This window comes from Malaclemys terrapin, chromosome 13 (genome assembly GCF_027887155.1).
Source record: "Malaclemys terrapin pileata isolate rMalTer1 chromosome 13, rMalTer1.hap1, whole genome shotgun sequence".
NCBI lineage: Eukaryota > Metazoa > Chordata > Testudines > Emydidae > Malaclemys > Malaclemys terrapin.
Genome location: NC_071517.1, coordinates 39,767,169 through 39,783,720, shown reverse-complemented (window position 1 = coordinate 39,783,720; position 16,552 = coordinate 39,767,169). Strand labels below are relative to the sequence as shown.

General features: G+C 48.8%; 1 protein-coding gene across 2 annotated transcripts; it reads right to left on the bottom strand.

Moving 5' to 3' along the window:
• Positions 1-334: 334 nt before the first annotated feature.
• LOC128847457 (zinc finger protein 345-like) lies at positions 335-14,215 on the bottom strand. 2 transcript variants are annotated; one of them, XM_054046875.1, is made up of 5 exons: positions 14,057-14,215; positions 7,534-7,621; positions 6,890-7,016; positions 6,160-6,273; positions 335-5,837 (listed from the first exon to the last, which is right to left on the bottom strand). In XM_054046875.1, exons 2-5 carry the CDS (start codon positions 7,555-7,557, stop codon positions 3,970-3,972), a joined length of 2,133 nt encoding a protein of 710 aa, XP_053902850.1. In that variant the 5' UTR covers positions 7,558-7,621; positions 14,057-14,215; the 3' UTR covers positions 335-3,969. The 2 variants fall into 2 exon arrangements, with proteins under 2 accessions (XP_053902850.1, XP_053902851.1); XM_054046876.1 differs by having other exon boundaries at positions 335-5,834.
• Positions 14,216-16,552: the final 2,337 nt, after the last annotated feature.

Below are 16,552 nucleotides of genomic sequence, written 5' to 3'. Positions count from 1 at the left end.
AACATTCGCCATATTAATTTTTACCTAGGGTGTAACTGTTTCTTTTGTTCTTACAGAGTTTTATGTACCCTTATCAAAGTGACAGTCTGATTACAAGTTTCAGAGTAACAGCCGTGTTAGTCTGTATCCGCAAAAAGAAGAACAGGAGTACTTGTGGCACCTTAGAGACTAACAAATTTATTAGAGCATAAGCTTTCGTGGACTACAGCCCACTTCTTCGGATGCATATAGAATGGAACATATATGAGGAGATATATATACACACATACAGAGAGCATAAACAGGTGGGAGTTGTCTTACCAACTCTGAGAGGCCAATTAAGAGAAAAAAAAAAAAAAAAAAACTTTTGAAGTGATAATCAAGCTAGCCGAGTACAGACAGTGTGATAAGAAGTGTGAGAGTACTTACAAGGGGAGATAGTCAACGTTTGTAATGGCTCAGCCATTCCCAGTCCTTATTCAAACCGGAGTTGATTGTGTCTAGTTTGCATATCAATTCTAGCTCTGCAGTCTCTCTTTGGAGACTGTTTTTGAAGTTTTTCTGTTGTAATATAGCCACCCGCAGGTCTGTCACTGAATGACCAGACAGGTTAAAGTGTTCTCCCACTGGTTTTTGAGTATTTTGATTCCTGATGTCAGATTTGTGTCCATTAATTCTTTTGCGTAGAGACTGTCCGGTTTGGCCAATGTACATGGCAGAGGGGCATTGCTGGCACATGATGGCATAGATCACATTGGTAGATGTGCAGGTGAACGAGCCCCTGATGGTATGGCTGATGTGATTACACAGAGCCATTTTAAGGCTCAGTGTTTCTAACATTGCTTCTTTTTGTTTTGTGCACCTCACCCCTGCTGTTGCTTCAGAGGGCCACTGTCTTTATTCTTTTCCTACAGCTTTCATTTGCTATTTTGTTACAAAAACAAACAAACAGAATCCAGAATCTCTCCCTATTTTTCTGATTTTGACTGTCCTGCTGCAGTCATGACTTGGTCTTTATTTGAAAACATTTAAATTTTGTAAAGAATCAAGTTACCCCTTAAGGGTTAAATACCAAATCTCAAAGTCAACCAACTCTGATTACCTGTGTCTGGCAAAAAGGTCTGTCAGTTTTGCAACTTTGAATTAAAAGAGTCAAATGGATTTTTAGTTGCACTATAAACAAAACAAAACCAATTGATCTTAAACTTACAAAACAGGAGTTTTACAAACCTCACATATTCCCACAGACAGACGGATACATACACATTTTCTCTCCCTTAACATCCCTCTTACACTGCTTTGTTTTTACATAGATTACATTCCCTTTATACATTTGGGGCAGTTAAGTTCCAATAGAACCCCCCCCCCCATGTTCTTTTAGCAAATTTGACTCAATTGTCCATAATCAAATGATTTTAATTAGATCACAAAGTTTAACTGTTTAATTCTCTCCAGCCTCTGTAGGGTTAACTTTTCACTCTCTTTCCTTAAATCACTTGTTTATTTCCCAAAATGACACCGTTATCCACTCAGATTTCACCATTTTAAATATTGTTCCAGGGGTTCATACTTGCACTTACTCCTGACACTGTGCCCTTAGGGCTTCCAACCTGTTTGTTTTTTTTAGTTTCTTTATCTGTTGCTTGTCTGGGCCCAATCCCGCTTTTTCCAATGAACCGTTTTTGTGAGTGATATTGTGGTCATTTCACAATTTTGAAAGAAATGCTTAAGGAAAGGGCCCAGGAAGGGTGGGGGCTAGTTGAGGAGCCCACCCTCCTTGCTGAATTGGTAATGGAACACTAAAGAATCAGTTTCTGAGGCAGACAACGAAGGGGAACAGAACAAGGGGCATTTTATCCTTTTTACAAAGAGGGGAGTATGAAGGGAGTTGGGATCGATCCGGGGTTGTTGTTGTTTTTTTTTGTCAGAGAACAGGGTGAAGGGGAGCGCTCAGTCTGGTGGTGGGAGAGGACTCTTTTAATAAAGCTTTTAATTTATTATTTGAATATTTGAGAGAGGCGAGTTTTGATTTTGTCCACCTACGATTTGCCTCTTCCCACCACTGCATGAAACAATTAACCTCTCCTTTAGCCAATTTAGTTTTAGGCTGGCCGAGTTTGTTTTTTTAAGATGTCCACTCGGTCCTTGTTCCAAGGTTTTAACAGTGGCCACTGAGTTTTGGGATCTCCCTGAGTTAGCCTAGACCATTTTTCCAGAAATTTACAGGAGTCCGGACCCTTCCTAAAACTGAGCCGGCGTTCCTTTAGGGAACTGTCCCGACTTAGACGTCTGGTTACCAATACAGGAGGACTTTACACACACCAATCACACAAGAAGGAAATTCGGGTTCATCAGGGCGATGCCCGGTGCAACACACAAAAGGAGCCCACAGGCTACTGACTCAGTCGCCCTTGCTTTCACACCAAGGGTTTTACCCAAGGTGTGGTGCGGCTGCGATTGTTCAGATTTCACTCACTCAGACTTCGGGGACAGGAACCCCTTGGTCGGCCGATCCCCGGACGGAGATGGCACCCAGACTCAAACACTCCACAGGAGGACAGATAGACACAGAGACAGGACAGTCCTCAGTCCGGACAAAACACAGAAATAATTACCTGACCAGATTCCTGATGTCAGATCCTGGGATCCGTACCAGAACAGAGTGGGAACCAACAGGTTCAATGGCGTAGACCTCACTGTGGTCGTGCGCCCTTCCGTTCAGGAGGAGGACCGCTCGGGCCAAATGCCCAGGTGCCGGCTACCACGGTCGTCCTACAAAAACAGTCAGGAATCACACAGCCCCAGTGAAGACGGTTGCCATCTCGGTGGAACCTCCAAATTGTCAAAGTTAGACTCAGGACTCAGTTTGTCAGACCACTCTGTTTTATTAGCACAGCGCTCTGCTAATACATTCAGATAATGTGAGCCTCCATGCAAGATTCAAACAGTCTTATTTATACAGATAAAAGGGTGCGAACTAAACAAAGGGACAGAGAGAGCAAAATTGTAAAATATGCATGGAGCACAATATGCATGGAGCACAATATGCATATCCTACTTCCTTGTTAACTCTTATCGATCTAAGACTAATGCTTCACCAATTGCCCTTAAGTGGCAAGTTAAGCAGTTAATGTCTGCTTTTCTGCCCCCCTGGCTTGCAGCATTTCTCATTTCTACTTAAAGGTACATACAGCATTCTTTAATTCATTCTATTTCTTTAATATAATTCATTTCACTTTCACAGGACCTAACCAGATCAGCCACAACATCTCCGGTTCATTCACTTGTACGTTCACCAATGTAACATACACCGTCGTGTGCCAGCAATGCCCCTCTGCTATGTACATCGGCCAAACTGGAGAATCCCTACGTAAAAGAATAAATGGACACAAGTCAGATATTAGGAATGGCAATATACAAAAACATATAGGAGAACACTTCAACCTCCCTGGACACACAATAGCAAATTTAAAAGGAATCCTGCAGCAAAAAAACTTCAGGACCAGACTCCAAAGAGAAACTGCTGAACTTCAGTTCATTTGCAAATTTGACACAATGAGCTCAGGATTAAACAAAGACTGTGAATGACTAGGCAACTACAAAAGCAGTTTCTCCTCCCTTGGTGTTCACACCTCAACTGCTAGAAGATGGCCTCATCCTCCCTGATTGAACTAACCTCATTATCTCTAGGCAGATTCTTGCCCACATATTTATACCTGCCTCTAGAAATTTCCACCACATGCATCTGACAAAGTGGGTATTCACCCACAAAAGCTTATGCTCCAATACATCTGTTAGTCTATAAGGTGCCATAGGACTCTTTGTAGCTTTTTATAGCCTACTACAGTTACCATCTTCTTCCAGGTCTTTAACATAAGTTTGAGCTTTGAAATGTAAACTTATCTAACATGGACACACTTTTTTAACATGTCTCTAAAGGTTGAACTGGATCTATTACATGCAAGTTGCTTAACCCTTTCTCTCTCAGTGTCACAGAAGTTTAGCTCCTGTGTGGATTGCTTGATGTTTAGAAAGGGCTGATCTGTTCCTGAAACTTTCCCCACAGTCTAAGCACTTGTGGGATTTCTCTCCTGTGTGGATTGCCTGATGTCTAATAAGGTGTGACCTCTGTATGAAACTTTTCCCACAGTCCAAGCACTTGTGGGGTCTCTCTCCTGTGTGGATTGCTTCATGTTTAATAAGTTGTGACCTCCCTATGAAACTTTTCCCACAGTCCAAGCACTTGTGGGGTCTCTCTCCTGTGTGGATTGCCTGATGTTGAACAAGGTGTGACCTCCATATGAAATTTTTTCCACAGTCCAAGCACTTGTGGGGTCTCTCTCCTGTGTGGATTGCCTGATGTTTAGAAAGGGATGATCTGTCAAAGAAACTTTTCCCACAGTCTAAGCAATTATGTGGTCTCTCTCCTGTGTGGATTGCCTGATGTCTAATAAGGTTTGACCTCTGTATGAAACTTTTCCCACAGTCCAAGCACTTGTGGGGTCTCTCTCCTGTGTGGATTGCTTTATGTTTAATAAGGTGTGACCTCTCTATGAAACTTTTCCCACAGTCCAAGCACTTATGGGGTCTCTCTCCTGTGTGGATTGCCTGATGTTTAACAAGGCTTGACCTCTGTGTGAAAGTTTTCCCACAGTCCAAGCACTTGTGGGGTCTCTCTCCTGTGTGGATTGCCTGATGTTTAACAAGGTTTGACCTCCATATGAAATTTTTTCCACAGTCCAAGCACTTGTGGGGTCTCTCTCCTGTGTGGATTGCCTGATGTTTAGAAAGGGCAAATCTGTCAAAGAAACTTTTCCCACAGTCTAAGCAATTATGTGGTCTCTCTCCTGTGTGGATTGCTTTATGTTTAATAAGGTGTGACCTCTCTATGAAACTTTTCCCACAGTCCAAGCACTTATGGGGTCTCTCTCCTGTGTGGATTGCCTGATGTTTAACAAGGCTTGACCTCTGTGTGAAAGTTTTCCCACAGTCCAAGCACTTGTGGGGTCTCTCTCCTGTGTGGATTGCCTGATGTTTAACAAGGTTTGACCTCCATATGAAATTTTTTCCACAGTCCAAGCACTTGTGGGGTCTCTCTCCTGTGTGGATTGCCTGATGTTTAGAAAGGGCAAATCTGTCAAAGAAACTTTTCCCACAGTCTAAGCAATTATGTGGTCTCTCTCCTGTGTGGATTGCCTGATGTCTAATAAGGTTTGACCTCCGTATGAAACTTTTCCCACAGTCCAAGCACTTGTGGGGTCTCTCTCCTGTGTGGATTGCTTTATGTTCAATAAGGTGTGACCTCTCTATGAAACTTTTTCCACAATCCAAGCACTTATGGGGTCTCTCCCTTGTCTGGATTTTCTGATGTGTAATTAATTCTGACTTCCAATTCAAACAGTTTCCACATTCGAGGAATTGATAGGGTTTCTCTCCCATGTGGCTTTTCCCATGGTTATTAAGATCTGAGCAGTTATTGAAGCTTTCCCCATGGGCTAAGAATTGAAGGGGTTTCCCTCCAGTATGGATTGTCTGACGTGTCACAAGCTGTGATCTGAAAATGAACCCTTTTACACATTCGAGGCACTGATAGGGTTTCTCTTCCTTAGGATTGGTCTGTTGGGCTGTGGGATCCTTGTCTCCTCCTGCACATATAATATATTCATCCACTTTCTTCTTTCGGTGGTTTTTCAGTCGCCTCTCTGACTTGTGCCAATTTCCCCAGTCTTCTCCCTCTTCCAAGCACTGGGATAAACTCCCTTCAGCTCTTCCCACAAAGGTCCCCTGTGGTTCCACTTCCCTAGGAACTTCCTCATGATGATTCCCCTCCTTCTTCTCATCTACTGTCTCATCACCTGCTGGGAGAAACAGACAATCCAGACAGGAGTCATTGTGCTGGGGAGAAAGAGGAATAGCACCAGGGGAAAACCCAATATGCTAACACAGTGAAGACTGAGCAACTGGATTTTGCCTCCAGATCCCACCCAAACACTCCCAGGGATGGAAAGTTGGGAAGGAAACTCCTGCAGCTAACAGGACGCGTGGAAAGCCGTGAATGGTACCTGTTGACTACAGCCCTGGTTGAGGTGAGGAAGAACTAAGGGCTCTTACTCACAGCATATTTTTGGGATTCTCAACTTTTTCCTTCATTCACCAGATGGTTTCTGTTTCAGTCCTCACCTGTGCGATTGCCTCTCAGGATCTCTCTTTCCTCACAGACCTGGAGATCCGGGACCCACAGTTCTTCCCCTCGTTCCAGGTGGGAGATCAGTTCAGGTTTGGGAATGGGAAATCCTGCACAGGGAGTGAAAAGAGACAAGGTCGGGGCACATGGCGGATTGGAAGAGTGTCTGTCACAAAGGGCATTCTGTGAGTGGTACCTCTCCCCATGATCTGCTGGGGGAACATGGAATCCAACAGCACGGGAACATGATCACTGAGGCCTCTTGGGAGAAGCAGACGTCTGGGGAGGTGGGGGGAATTTTTACGCCCTCACAAGGAGTTCCCAGGATCTATGTGCTGTTGGGCCTTGCTGACGCGCGCACAGCTCTGGAGTTAGACCACTTCCTATTTCTAAATCTGCAGAGTCCAGAGTCTTCCCCAGGGCTGGAGCTATTCCCAAGAAGGGAAATGAAGAGGGATTTTGTGCATCAGTAAGAAACAGAACAGACAGGACAATGAATGACTTCTGCCCCCCCCCCCCCGCCCCCCGAATGCTGGAGGGGTGGTCTTTATTTCGCATGTCCATTAGGTTTTGACACCTGTGTCCCAATGAAAGTCCCTCTCACGTGGCAGCTGCGTATCATGGAACCCATTCCCCTCCAATCTAACTGATCAGGGAAGAACCTGACCAGAGTCAGAAATGAAGACCTCATGGCTTCTAATAACCGAGGGGACAGGAATCCCTTACCCAGCGAGGTCACCATCTCATAGTTCTCCTGCATGACGTCCCTGTAGAGGGCTCTCTGACTGGGGTCCAGCAGAGCTCCCTGCCCCTGGGTGAAATACACAGCCACCTCCTCGAAGGTCACCGGCAACTGAAACAACAAGAGACCCCCACTCAGCCCATGCTGCCCCAGCCACAATCCCACTAGGCACAGGAGAGGAAGAAGAAAAAAAACTTCTTGGAAGCTCTGGGAGGACCAGAGTAACACCCACCCTGCTCAGAGCACCAGGAGTCTTCATGAGGCGGGGAGGAGAGGTGAGACTTCCTTGTCCCCCACGGAGCAGATGGAGTAGGGCAGGGTCTTCTCATTTAGCAATTACCACACACTTGCCAGCCACAGGCTGATATGGGAAGCAGAGCACTGAGCCAGGGACAGGGACAGGAATCCCAAAAGCTTCCCTTCGTATTTCACAGCAGCCTCTGTCCACTGGGTTTAGGCTCCAGCACTGGGAGTATGGAAAATGTTCCCAGCACTGCCCAGGAGGGCTATGACCTCTTTGACAAATGGTGGTATGCCCCTTCCTACTCAGAAAATCAGCAGGTTTATCACACCGTCTCCTCCCTGCCTCTCCCTCCCGCCGTCCAGCAGCTCCCTGAAAATCCCCTACCTGAGTTGACTCCATCACAGCCATTTCCCTTCCCTGTCACCTGGAAGAAGGGACGATCTTTAGTGAAATCTGGATGTGATTCCTCAGCCTGTCTGGGCAATTGGGAAGGTTTCAGAAGGGGCTTGAGTGCATGTCACAGCCCGATTCCCCCCAGGCTCTCTCCCTGCAGACAGACGCTCTGGACTCTGCCAAGCTGGAAAGAAACCCAGTTAGTTCATTACCACCCAGGCCAGGGCCCTCCCAGCACAACTAAATCCCACAAGGCACTTTTAAACTCTCCCTGTTAATTGTGTGCTCAGCCCCTGCACAAGGGGCCTGAGCTCAGAACTGTTAATTGTGTGCTCAGCCCCTGCACAAGGGGCCTGAGCTCAGAACTGTTAATTGTGTGCTCAGTCCCTGCATAGGGGCCTGAGCCCTGAACTATCAATTGTGTGCTTAGCCCCTACCCAAAGGTCGGGGCCCTAACTGTTATTCGCTTTGTAGCGGGGCGGCCTGGCTTTCAGGCGCCCCAGGAAGGGACGAGCCCCACCCCGGAACTACTACACCACCCCACTCCAGCCTCTGCTTGAACCAAGTCAGAAGAAAGACTAATAAGAAAGCAATGAAAGGGTCATGGGAGACACACTTAACCCCTCCAGACAAGGGTGACAGGATTAAGGCAACTCCCCTAGCCTCATTTACATAGAAGATGGGACAGGGCGGCACCTCCATTAGCATATAGACTGGAGAACAGAGATTCCAAGGCAAGAACTGCACTGAACTCTGGGACCAGAAAAACAGGGAAGCAATGCATCATGGGGGAGTCTCTGCTCCAGATGTTAATGAATCCACGCCTGCAAATTCTCAATTACTGAGAGACAATTTAGGCTTATTGATATATTTGCTTTTGACAAACAACTCTCTGTATAACTTTTCATGAGTGACTTACCCAAGTATTCGGATTCTAATATCTAAACTGTATTGTTGAATTTATTCCCCTAAATTTGAGTTATTGCTAATTATGTACTTCATTATCTTTGACTTTTAAAATGAACTTTGTATTTGTGGATAATCTGAGCACTAAACCCAGATGTACACACACTCTTTTCTTAACCTGTGTGTTATGTCATTTTTTTTAACATTAGCTTTAATAAATCCTTTATTGGTATCCAAAATATTGATGCTGCCTAATTGCATTGTGAGCTCCCTGGAAGGAACACCACCCATAACCAGGAATGATCAGTTCCTATTGTCTAGCTTGAACAAAACAACTTTGGTATATGCCCTTGAGTCATCAGTTTACACAAAAACAAATCTAGTGATCTCCCTTGAACCATTGTTGTTTCCCCACAAAACCCCCTACCCACGCTCAAGTAAGTGCTCTGATGCCTGGATCCAAAATCTGCATCAGTTCCATTGGGACTTCATCTTCTCCTGACTGATCATGCTGAGGGCTCTGCCTGTCTCCAGCACTCCAGACCCTCAGCTACCACCATCACCTGGGAACCCCTATCGATTCAAGCATCATGCAGTGGTGAGAACCCAGCTCTGTCTCTCTCTCAGTATAGCCTTCTGACCCTGACTTGTATGATCAGTTATAGTTTTCTAAACCTGACTTTTATAATATTAAATCTAACTTAATTTTGATTATAACTGTTTTGTTTGGCTCCCCTACGGTTATTACCTGTCAATAAATAACTTTCATGGTTAAGCTGGTTGCTTCGCTCTCCCTCTCCCCACCCCCCCTCACTGCCCGTGGGTGTTTGTGGCTACCCCAGTTGTGCTGCAGCAATGCTCCTTCTCGTACATAAACTAAAGATCCCCGCAGCACCCAAAAATCCTGTGGGGTTTGCTCATCAAGTGGGTTACTACCAGAACGACTGTAACGTGAAAGTGGAGACAGGGACGTGCTGAACCTGGGGCATATGAGGGTGGGAGCTTGGAGGTGCTCAGCTCAACACAGCCTGCTGAGTCCAGGGATATATAAGGGGTCAGCTTGGGAGTGCTGATTAATCCAGGTTTCAGAGTAACAGCCGTGTTAGTCTGTATCCGCAAAAAGAAGAACAGGAGTACTTGTGGCACCTTAGAGACTAACAAATTTATACTACAGCCCACTTATGCATCCGAAGAAGTGGGCTGTAGTCCACGAAAGCTTATGCTCTAATAAATTTGTTAGTCTCTAAGGTGCCACAAGTACTCCTGTTCTTCTTTTTGCTGATTAATCCAGTCCTTTGTGTGGGTGCGTGCGCACATCTGATTCTGGGGCTGGAAGAACCCAGCCCTGGGGAACGTAGGTCCCGCAGGATAGCTCCACTGGGAGCCGACTTGCAGCAGGGAGAAGTAGAGCACTCTATGAGAACACAGGTGACACAAGCAGTACATTGATAGAATTACAGAATTCCCCCCCCCCCCCGAAGAGTAACCCTAATAAACGAGTGTACACCAAAGTAACGGGCAAAGCTGGTAACCGCAGGCAGAGACTGAGCACATTGGCCCATCCGCACTCACCTCCCCTGCCATACCCAGCAGTGACTCTTGTCTGTCACCAGCGTGGCTGAGATCTGAATCCTGCACGTAAATCAGACCAGGGCCCTGGGCAGCCTGGGTGCCTGTGGATATTTGCCTTGTAGCTTCTGATCCCTGAGGGGTTAGTCCCCTGCTCACCCCTACGCTCGTTTAACCAGTTCCAGGAAAAATGTTCAGCGCCTCATGCTCTCCTACCCCATGGGGCAGAGGGGCTACCATTGCTTGTATCTCTTACCATACCTGTGACCAGTTACTGCATCGAGTGCAATTCCCTTCCTGATGCCGTGAATGAGGGATTCCACTGATTGATTCGGTAAGGATAAGGCCTTTTCCTGTACCCATATTGTGAGGCCTACGGCCTTTGTCTGCAGCTATATTACGAGAGCAGGAGCCATGAGCTAAGAAGCAGGAAGTCACATCACCACATTCCATCTAAATTGCATTTAAATCAATGTAGTACAGGCTGTTAAAAAGGAGACCCTGTCCTAATAGCCCGCACTATCACCAGATAAAAAAACAGATCTTAAAACGGTTAAAGAAAACTTAGTTTGGAAGCATTCCAAACCACTTATCAATAGTTGTGCTTGGGAAATCCTCATTTCTTTATTGTTTTGTCTCTATTGTCCCCACTTCCCTATTGTTTGTCTGTATGATCTCTGTCTGGTTCTTTGATTGTTTCTGTCTGTTACATAATTGATTTTGGTAGGTGTAAATTAATTAAGGGAGTGGGGTATGATTCGATGGAGAATTTTGTTACAATGTTAGGATTGGTTAGTAAAATTTTAGTAAAATGATTCGTTAAGGTACAGCTAAGTGCACAATGGCATTGAATGTTACGGGATTGTACAGCCATTCTAGATATATGGATCCTTTGGAAAGGGAAGCTGTAAAAGCATGAAGCTAGTACGCCACAAAGGCTCAGATACAACAAGGTAATAAAAGAAAAACAAAATTTATTTATGTATTTAAATCAGTCAGCACTGAACTCAAATTGCAATAGTGCAATAGAAACAGGAACTGTTACAGTGTCACCCTGAGATGTGATTGTCAAGCTACGAGCAACTGTTAATATTTCCCATGATTATTTGCTATTAAGAATATGAATTCCATGGCACAATGATGTCCCTCTGCACAATGTTAATGAAGTTTAGGATGAAGAGCTCTGAGTAATAGAAATAATATTTTTAAAAGGAACTTTAATTTAAAGGCGTGAAACTGCACAGACTGGATTCCAAGAGGAGTGAAACGCAGGGGATCAGGCACCCTGGCTAAGACACATTTATGAAGCGCTGGGCGGCTTTACACAAACATAGAAACTGTGAACTGGATTATTTTAAACACTAAAAGTAAGTACCTGTGACAATGATATTTTTTCGTGGGGGGCTGTAAATATTTCCCTGGACCAAGTCTCGTTTATCAGCTCAGTAGCATCTTATACAGGAGAGGGGCCCTGTCCATGCACTGGGCCTTTAAGGACACGGCTCTGGGAAATGGGAGCTGAGATCCTGGGAAGGGGGGCAGGAAAAGCCCCTCTACCCCACCCCCCTTATTTTTGCAACCACTGCAGCTGGCTCACCCCATCTGGGGGTGTTTTACCCCCCGCACCCCGGCTCCCACCACCCTGTCCCCCCACATGCCTCTGTCCCAGCCCCAGCACGGCCCGGCTGGGCTCCCCCCGCCCCGCACACACCGGGAGCTGGCGGCAGTTTTCCCGGGCCCAGGGCCGGCTTTAGGAAGTGCGGGGCCCAATTCGAACAGTTTTGACGGGGCCCCAGGAGGGATGACTAAAAAAAAGCCACTTAAAAAGAACCCTTTCATTTCTTCCATGTATTATTTACTTTTCATGACTATATACAGAACAACAAAATTATATATTAATTAGCTGATTTTCACTTTCATATTAGGAAAATAATTCATGTTTTGATAGTTGTACAACTGATTTTCTTCAATAATGTTTATTTTATTAAAAATTATAAAATATTTCCTTATTAATATAAAATTGTGCCCTCCTCTCCCCCCCCCCCAGCGCCTCCCGGCCCACGGAAACAAATCCTGCCTCCCCAGCACCACCCCGCCGAAACAGCTGTGGGCCGAAAAGGAAGGTTTGGGGAGGGGGGTGACAAAGGATAACCAGATCACAGCAGTAAAATAGGACCCGACCCCTCCCCGCTCGGCCCCACCATCACACCCCTCTTCACCCCCTAGCCCCCCGCTGGCTTACTGTGTCCCTCCTAGTCAGTCCCCCACCCACCACTTGCCTCCTTTCACCTTCTCCCTCCCCTGCCAGAAACCCCCATGCCCACCCCTAGAACCCCTGCTGGCTCACTGCTTGCCTCTTTGCCCACCCACCGCTTGCCCACCCACTCGCCCCCCCCCCCAAGTATAAAGCCTCATTCAAAGACCCAGGGGTCACTATGTTACTGCACACAGCAGTCAATCAGTGCAGTTGAAGATAAATCTCTGCATTATGCATTTTTGTATAACTTTTATATGACATTGTATTGAACCTTGGTAATGTTATAGCTGGCCCCTAAGGTAGTATAATTAAGGTAAAAGAAAAATGTCTTTTTGCTAGAAGTAGAACAAGTTCTTCCACCCACTTTGTAATCAATTGACCTGTTGAATGAATGAGGAAGGTGTGGAAGGCAGGCACTTCCAGACAGCTGCAACCCTTGGAGAGGGGCTGGGAGCCAGCCAAGGAGAGCTTTGCCCAGGGCTGAGTGGGACAGAGTTTGGGTGCAGGCTCCGGGCTGGGGCACGGTGTGGGGTGCAGGATGGGTGGAGGGGTGCAGGCTCTGGGAGGGAGTGCGGAGGGGTGGGTGCAGGCTCTGGGACAGAGTTTGGGGGCCGGAGAGGGGGTGGTGGGTGCTGGGGGGGAGGGGACTGCCATCACATGTGGCTTCCTTCCTCCCCTGCTGCCCCTCACCATAGCCTCGGTGGGGGTTGGGGCTGCCCCTTGCCCAGTGTTTGCAGGAGTGGTGGCTAGGGGGAAACCCAGTCAAACTCTGGTTTTACTCTTTCATTGATGGGTCACTTTAACCCCTTACAAACTCCTTCCCGCCTCTCTCACCCCCCTTTTCTACTGGGCTTGTTTGATCTTTTCGGTGGAGCCAGATGAAAACCACACACCCCAGCGAGAGCAACAGGCTGGAAGACTAGACTGAACCCACCACCCACCCAGTCTAGTCCATCCCAGAGCCCAGGACTGAGGGCAAATGTCCCCCCACCCCCAGGCCACCTGCTTCCACTCCTAGCCTCTCCCAGCGCCGCCAGCGATTCTGTGTGGCTGCATCGGGCGGGATTTCAACCGGACCCCCCCCCCCCCGCTAAATTCACCCCTGTTTTGTGACCACTCTGCACCAAGAGCACCTTCCTTTCCTGCCCTAGAGCTGCTGAATGGCTAGAAGGCTGAGCTGGGTGTTTGATCGATCCGGAATATTATCACGCCCTCGCCAAAAAAAAAAAACCTTAATGTCCACACAGCTTTGGGGGGGGGGGATATTCCTCCCCTCCAAAGCCGGTCTATTTTATTGTTGCAGGCCAAATGAAGGAGCCAGAGTTTAATGGAAATATTCAGCCCCTTCAGTGGTCTTGCAGCAGGGGAAGCAGAGTTGATGGAAAGGAAACTGGTTTGGATAGGAGCTCCCGTCCCCCTCCTTTGCAAAATAATTTGGGGAGGGGAATCAGATCACTCATTGCTTCAGTTTCCCCTCTCTCACGGGGGAGAAGGGAGAGATAAAAGTCTCAGCCTGCCGTGTTGCAGACCTTTCACATTCTCCCCTCTTGATGTATTTGATTTCCTCCTCCAAACCTCCCTCTCTCTCTCTCACCTGGAATTCACAGCACTAAGCACCCGCTCGGGGCTTTCTTCCTGGGTTACATGATCCCGAGTTTAGTTTTGAAACATCAACAGACGCAGGCAGGCACAAACTCACCCTCAAACAGCAACACCACCGAAAACCACAAAACCAACCCAATATTACAAACCTATGGGGAAATCACGGGGTCAAACACTCACCACCAAAGACCCAGCAGCTGCTAAGGTGAGTGAGGTCCACTGCAGAGATTCCTGTCTCCCACCGGACCGGAAGCCCCCTCGGTGTCTCCTCCAGGTGAGTGCTGGGGGGAGGGGAGGGGAAGGCTGCAAAGCACATGTGCCTTCTTCCCCCCTCCCCCCTCCTAACCTACAACAGCCGCTGCTGCCTCTGCCTCAGCCCCCTGCCGGTGAACCTACTCAAACAGCACTCGCTCCCAATTCCCTACTTGGGTGTACTGAGCATGCGCACCGAACTGAGCATGCCCAGTACCCTTCGCTGTAGCCACTGCCCTCTCTCTGCCCTTACTTCTGCCTAGGATTTGCTGCCTCCTCTTTGGAGGAGTTTAAAAGGATTAAGGGGGCAAAGCGCAGCGGGGGTGGGGCTGTCAGGGTCTGAGCAGGAGACAGTAATTTACTGGCTGGGGGGCTCAAGCTACTGTAGCGAGCGGCAGAAGAGGGGCTGAAGGGGAAAATTCAGGGGTGGGGTGTGGGGGGTGGGGTTAAGCCCGGGGGGAGATGCTGCCAGACCCCGTGCGGGTACAAAACCCCTGTTTAGGGAGGGGGAAGGGGGAACAGTGACCCTGTGGGATGAGCCACCCACTGTGCTCGCTAATCTAGGGGTGTCGGGGGTGCAGAGGAGGTTTTCTTTCTGCTCACAGGACGCTGCATGTCAGCCCCGGAGCAGAGGGCGGGTTCCTGGGACTGGGGTGTTAAAGGCACAGGTCTCCAATTACTAGCCTATCAAAGCTTAATCACCGCAGCTCCTCTCTATCCTATACAAGTGTTGCAGGGCCAGGGCCAGGGCCAAGGCTGCCCGGGGGCAAGTGGGGCAATTTTCCACAGGTGCCCCCACGAGTATGTCGGAGGCTGCCCCCGCCTCCATCTTCCCCCAAGCCTCTGTGTCTCAGCACGCCACATCCAGGAGCGGTCCTGGCGCGTTGCAGCGCAGTGGCTCCAACGCTGTCCGAGGCCGCTCCTGGACACTGAATCCTCTGGGCAGGCCTACGCAGGGCTACGTTACTGCTCCAGCCAAGAGACTGAATGCGGTGAAATATTGTACAGACACCCCCTCCCCCCCTCAAACTCTGCCTCTCACATTTTGAATATGTAAAAATGTCTTTTATCAGTTTTTATGTCTATATGAAATCACTCACTGCAGCTCATTTCTCTTATATAACGTGCTGAGTTGCTAACTCCCTCCCAGAGCCCATATATCCGCAACCCCTCCTGTACTGCAACCCCTCCTGTACCCCAATCCCCTGCCCCAGGTCAGAGCCTACACCCCTCACTCAAACTCCCCATAGCCTGCAACTCTCCTACACCCCAACTCCATCCCAGAGCCTGCACCCCAAAAACGGCTGGATTAACCTTTTGTGGGCCTGGTGCTAAACATATTTGTGATCCCCCATGGGGGAAATGGGGACGTGGGGCAGGGGGGCAGAGTCCTCAGAGCGACGGGCTGGCCGAGGGCAATAGGAGATGAGATGGGTCATGGCATGGCAGGGACAGCCCCGTTCCACCCAGCGCAGTACAAGGGCACTGTTTACAAACAGGGAGCTGCCAGACACACACTGGCCAGCCTGGCCCTGCGCTCCCATCATGCTTCTTCCCCTTCGGGGCAGTACCATGCTGCAGCATGCTACCCAGCACCCCTCTGACTCCCTACGCCCAGTGCCACACCACCCAGAGACCCCCACAAACACGCATGCCCAGTGCCCTCCCAGTGCCCATTCCCCCACCCACTCAGAACTCCCTCACAGATCCTCTCACGGCCCAGAACCCCCTAGCTGGAGACCCCCCCCCCCACAGCCCTCCCACAACTTTACAGTGCCCTGCACCTCTCCGCCCAGAGCCCCCCCCACAGATTCCCTCACTGCCCAGTGCCCCCCACTGCCCCACTGCCACAACTGCACAGTGTCCCACACAGACCCCCCACACTTCCCAGCACCCCGACACATGCACATCTCCCCACCCCCCACTGCACAGCACCCCTGCCCAGACCCACTAGAGACCTACTCTCTCACACCCTAACCCCCAGCCACAATAGCCGGCCCTGATGGGAGGTGACTGTGTCTGCCAGGCTGAGTCGGCAGCTCAGCCAGAGCTGGTCCTTGGGCAGGATAACTCCGGCCCCTTGGGGGTGCAATCAGCCAGGCTGGAGAAGGAGCAGAGCCTACCCGGGCCAGGCTCCCTCAGGACCCACATGCCTGGCAGGACCCAACTCAGCCTCCACCCCACCCCACCCCACCCCTTCTCCTGTGACTGGCTGAGACTGGCCCAGGCTCTGCACCAGTCCCAGGTGATTCTTTCCCTGAGGAGGCAGGTGGGGCCCCACAGGTCCCAGGCAGTGGAGACAGCTCAGAGCTGGAGCAGAGCTGGGGAGTGGAGCTGATCCCTGGGACGTGACTCCCGAGATTCCACCCACTAGGGTGACCAGACAGCAAGTGTGAAAAATCGGGACAGGGGTGGGGTGTAATA

Coding starts and splice junctions, on each gene's coding strand:
- LOC128847457 (XM_054046875.1), bottom strand. CDS start 7,557: ATGGCTGTGATGGAGTCAACTCAG. Junction 7,017..7,533: donor CTGTGATGGAGTCAACTCAG/GTAGGGGATTTT, acceptor TTGTTGTTTCAG/TTGCCGGTGACCTTCGAGGA. Junction 5,838..6,159: donor CCTGAGAGGCAATCGCACAG/GTGAGGACTGAA, acceptor TGTTTCTCCCAG/CAGGTGATGAGACAGTAGAT.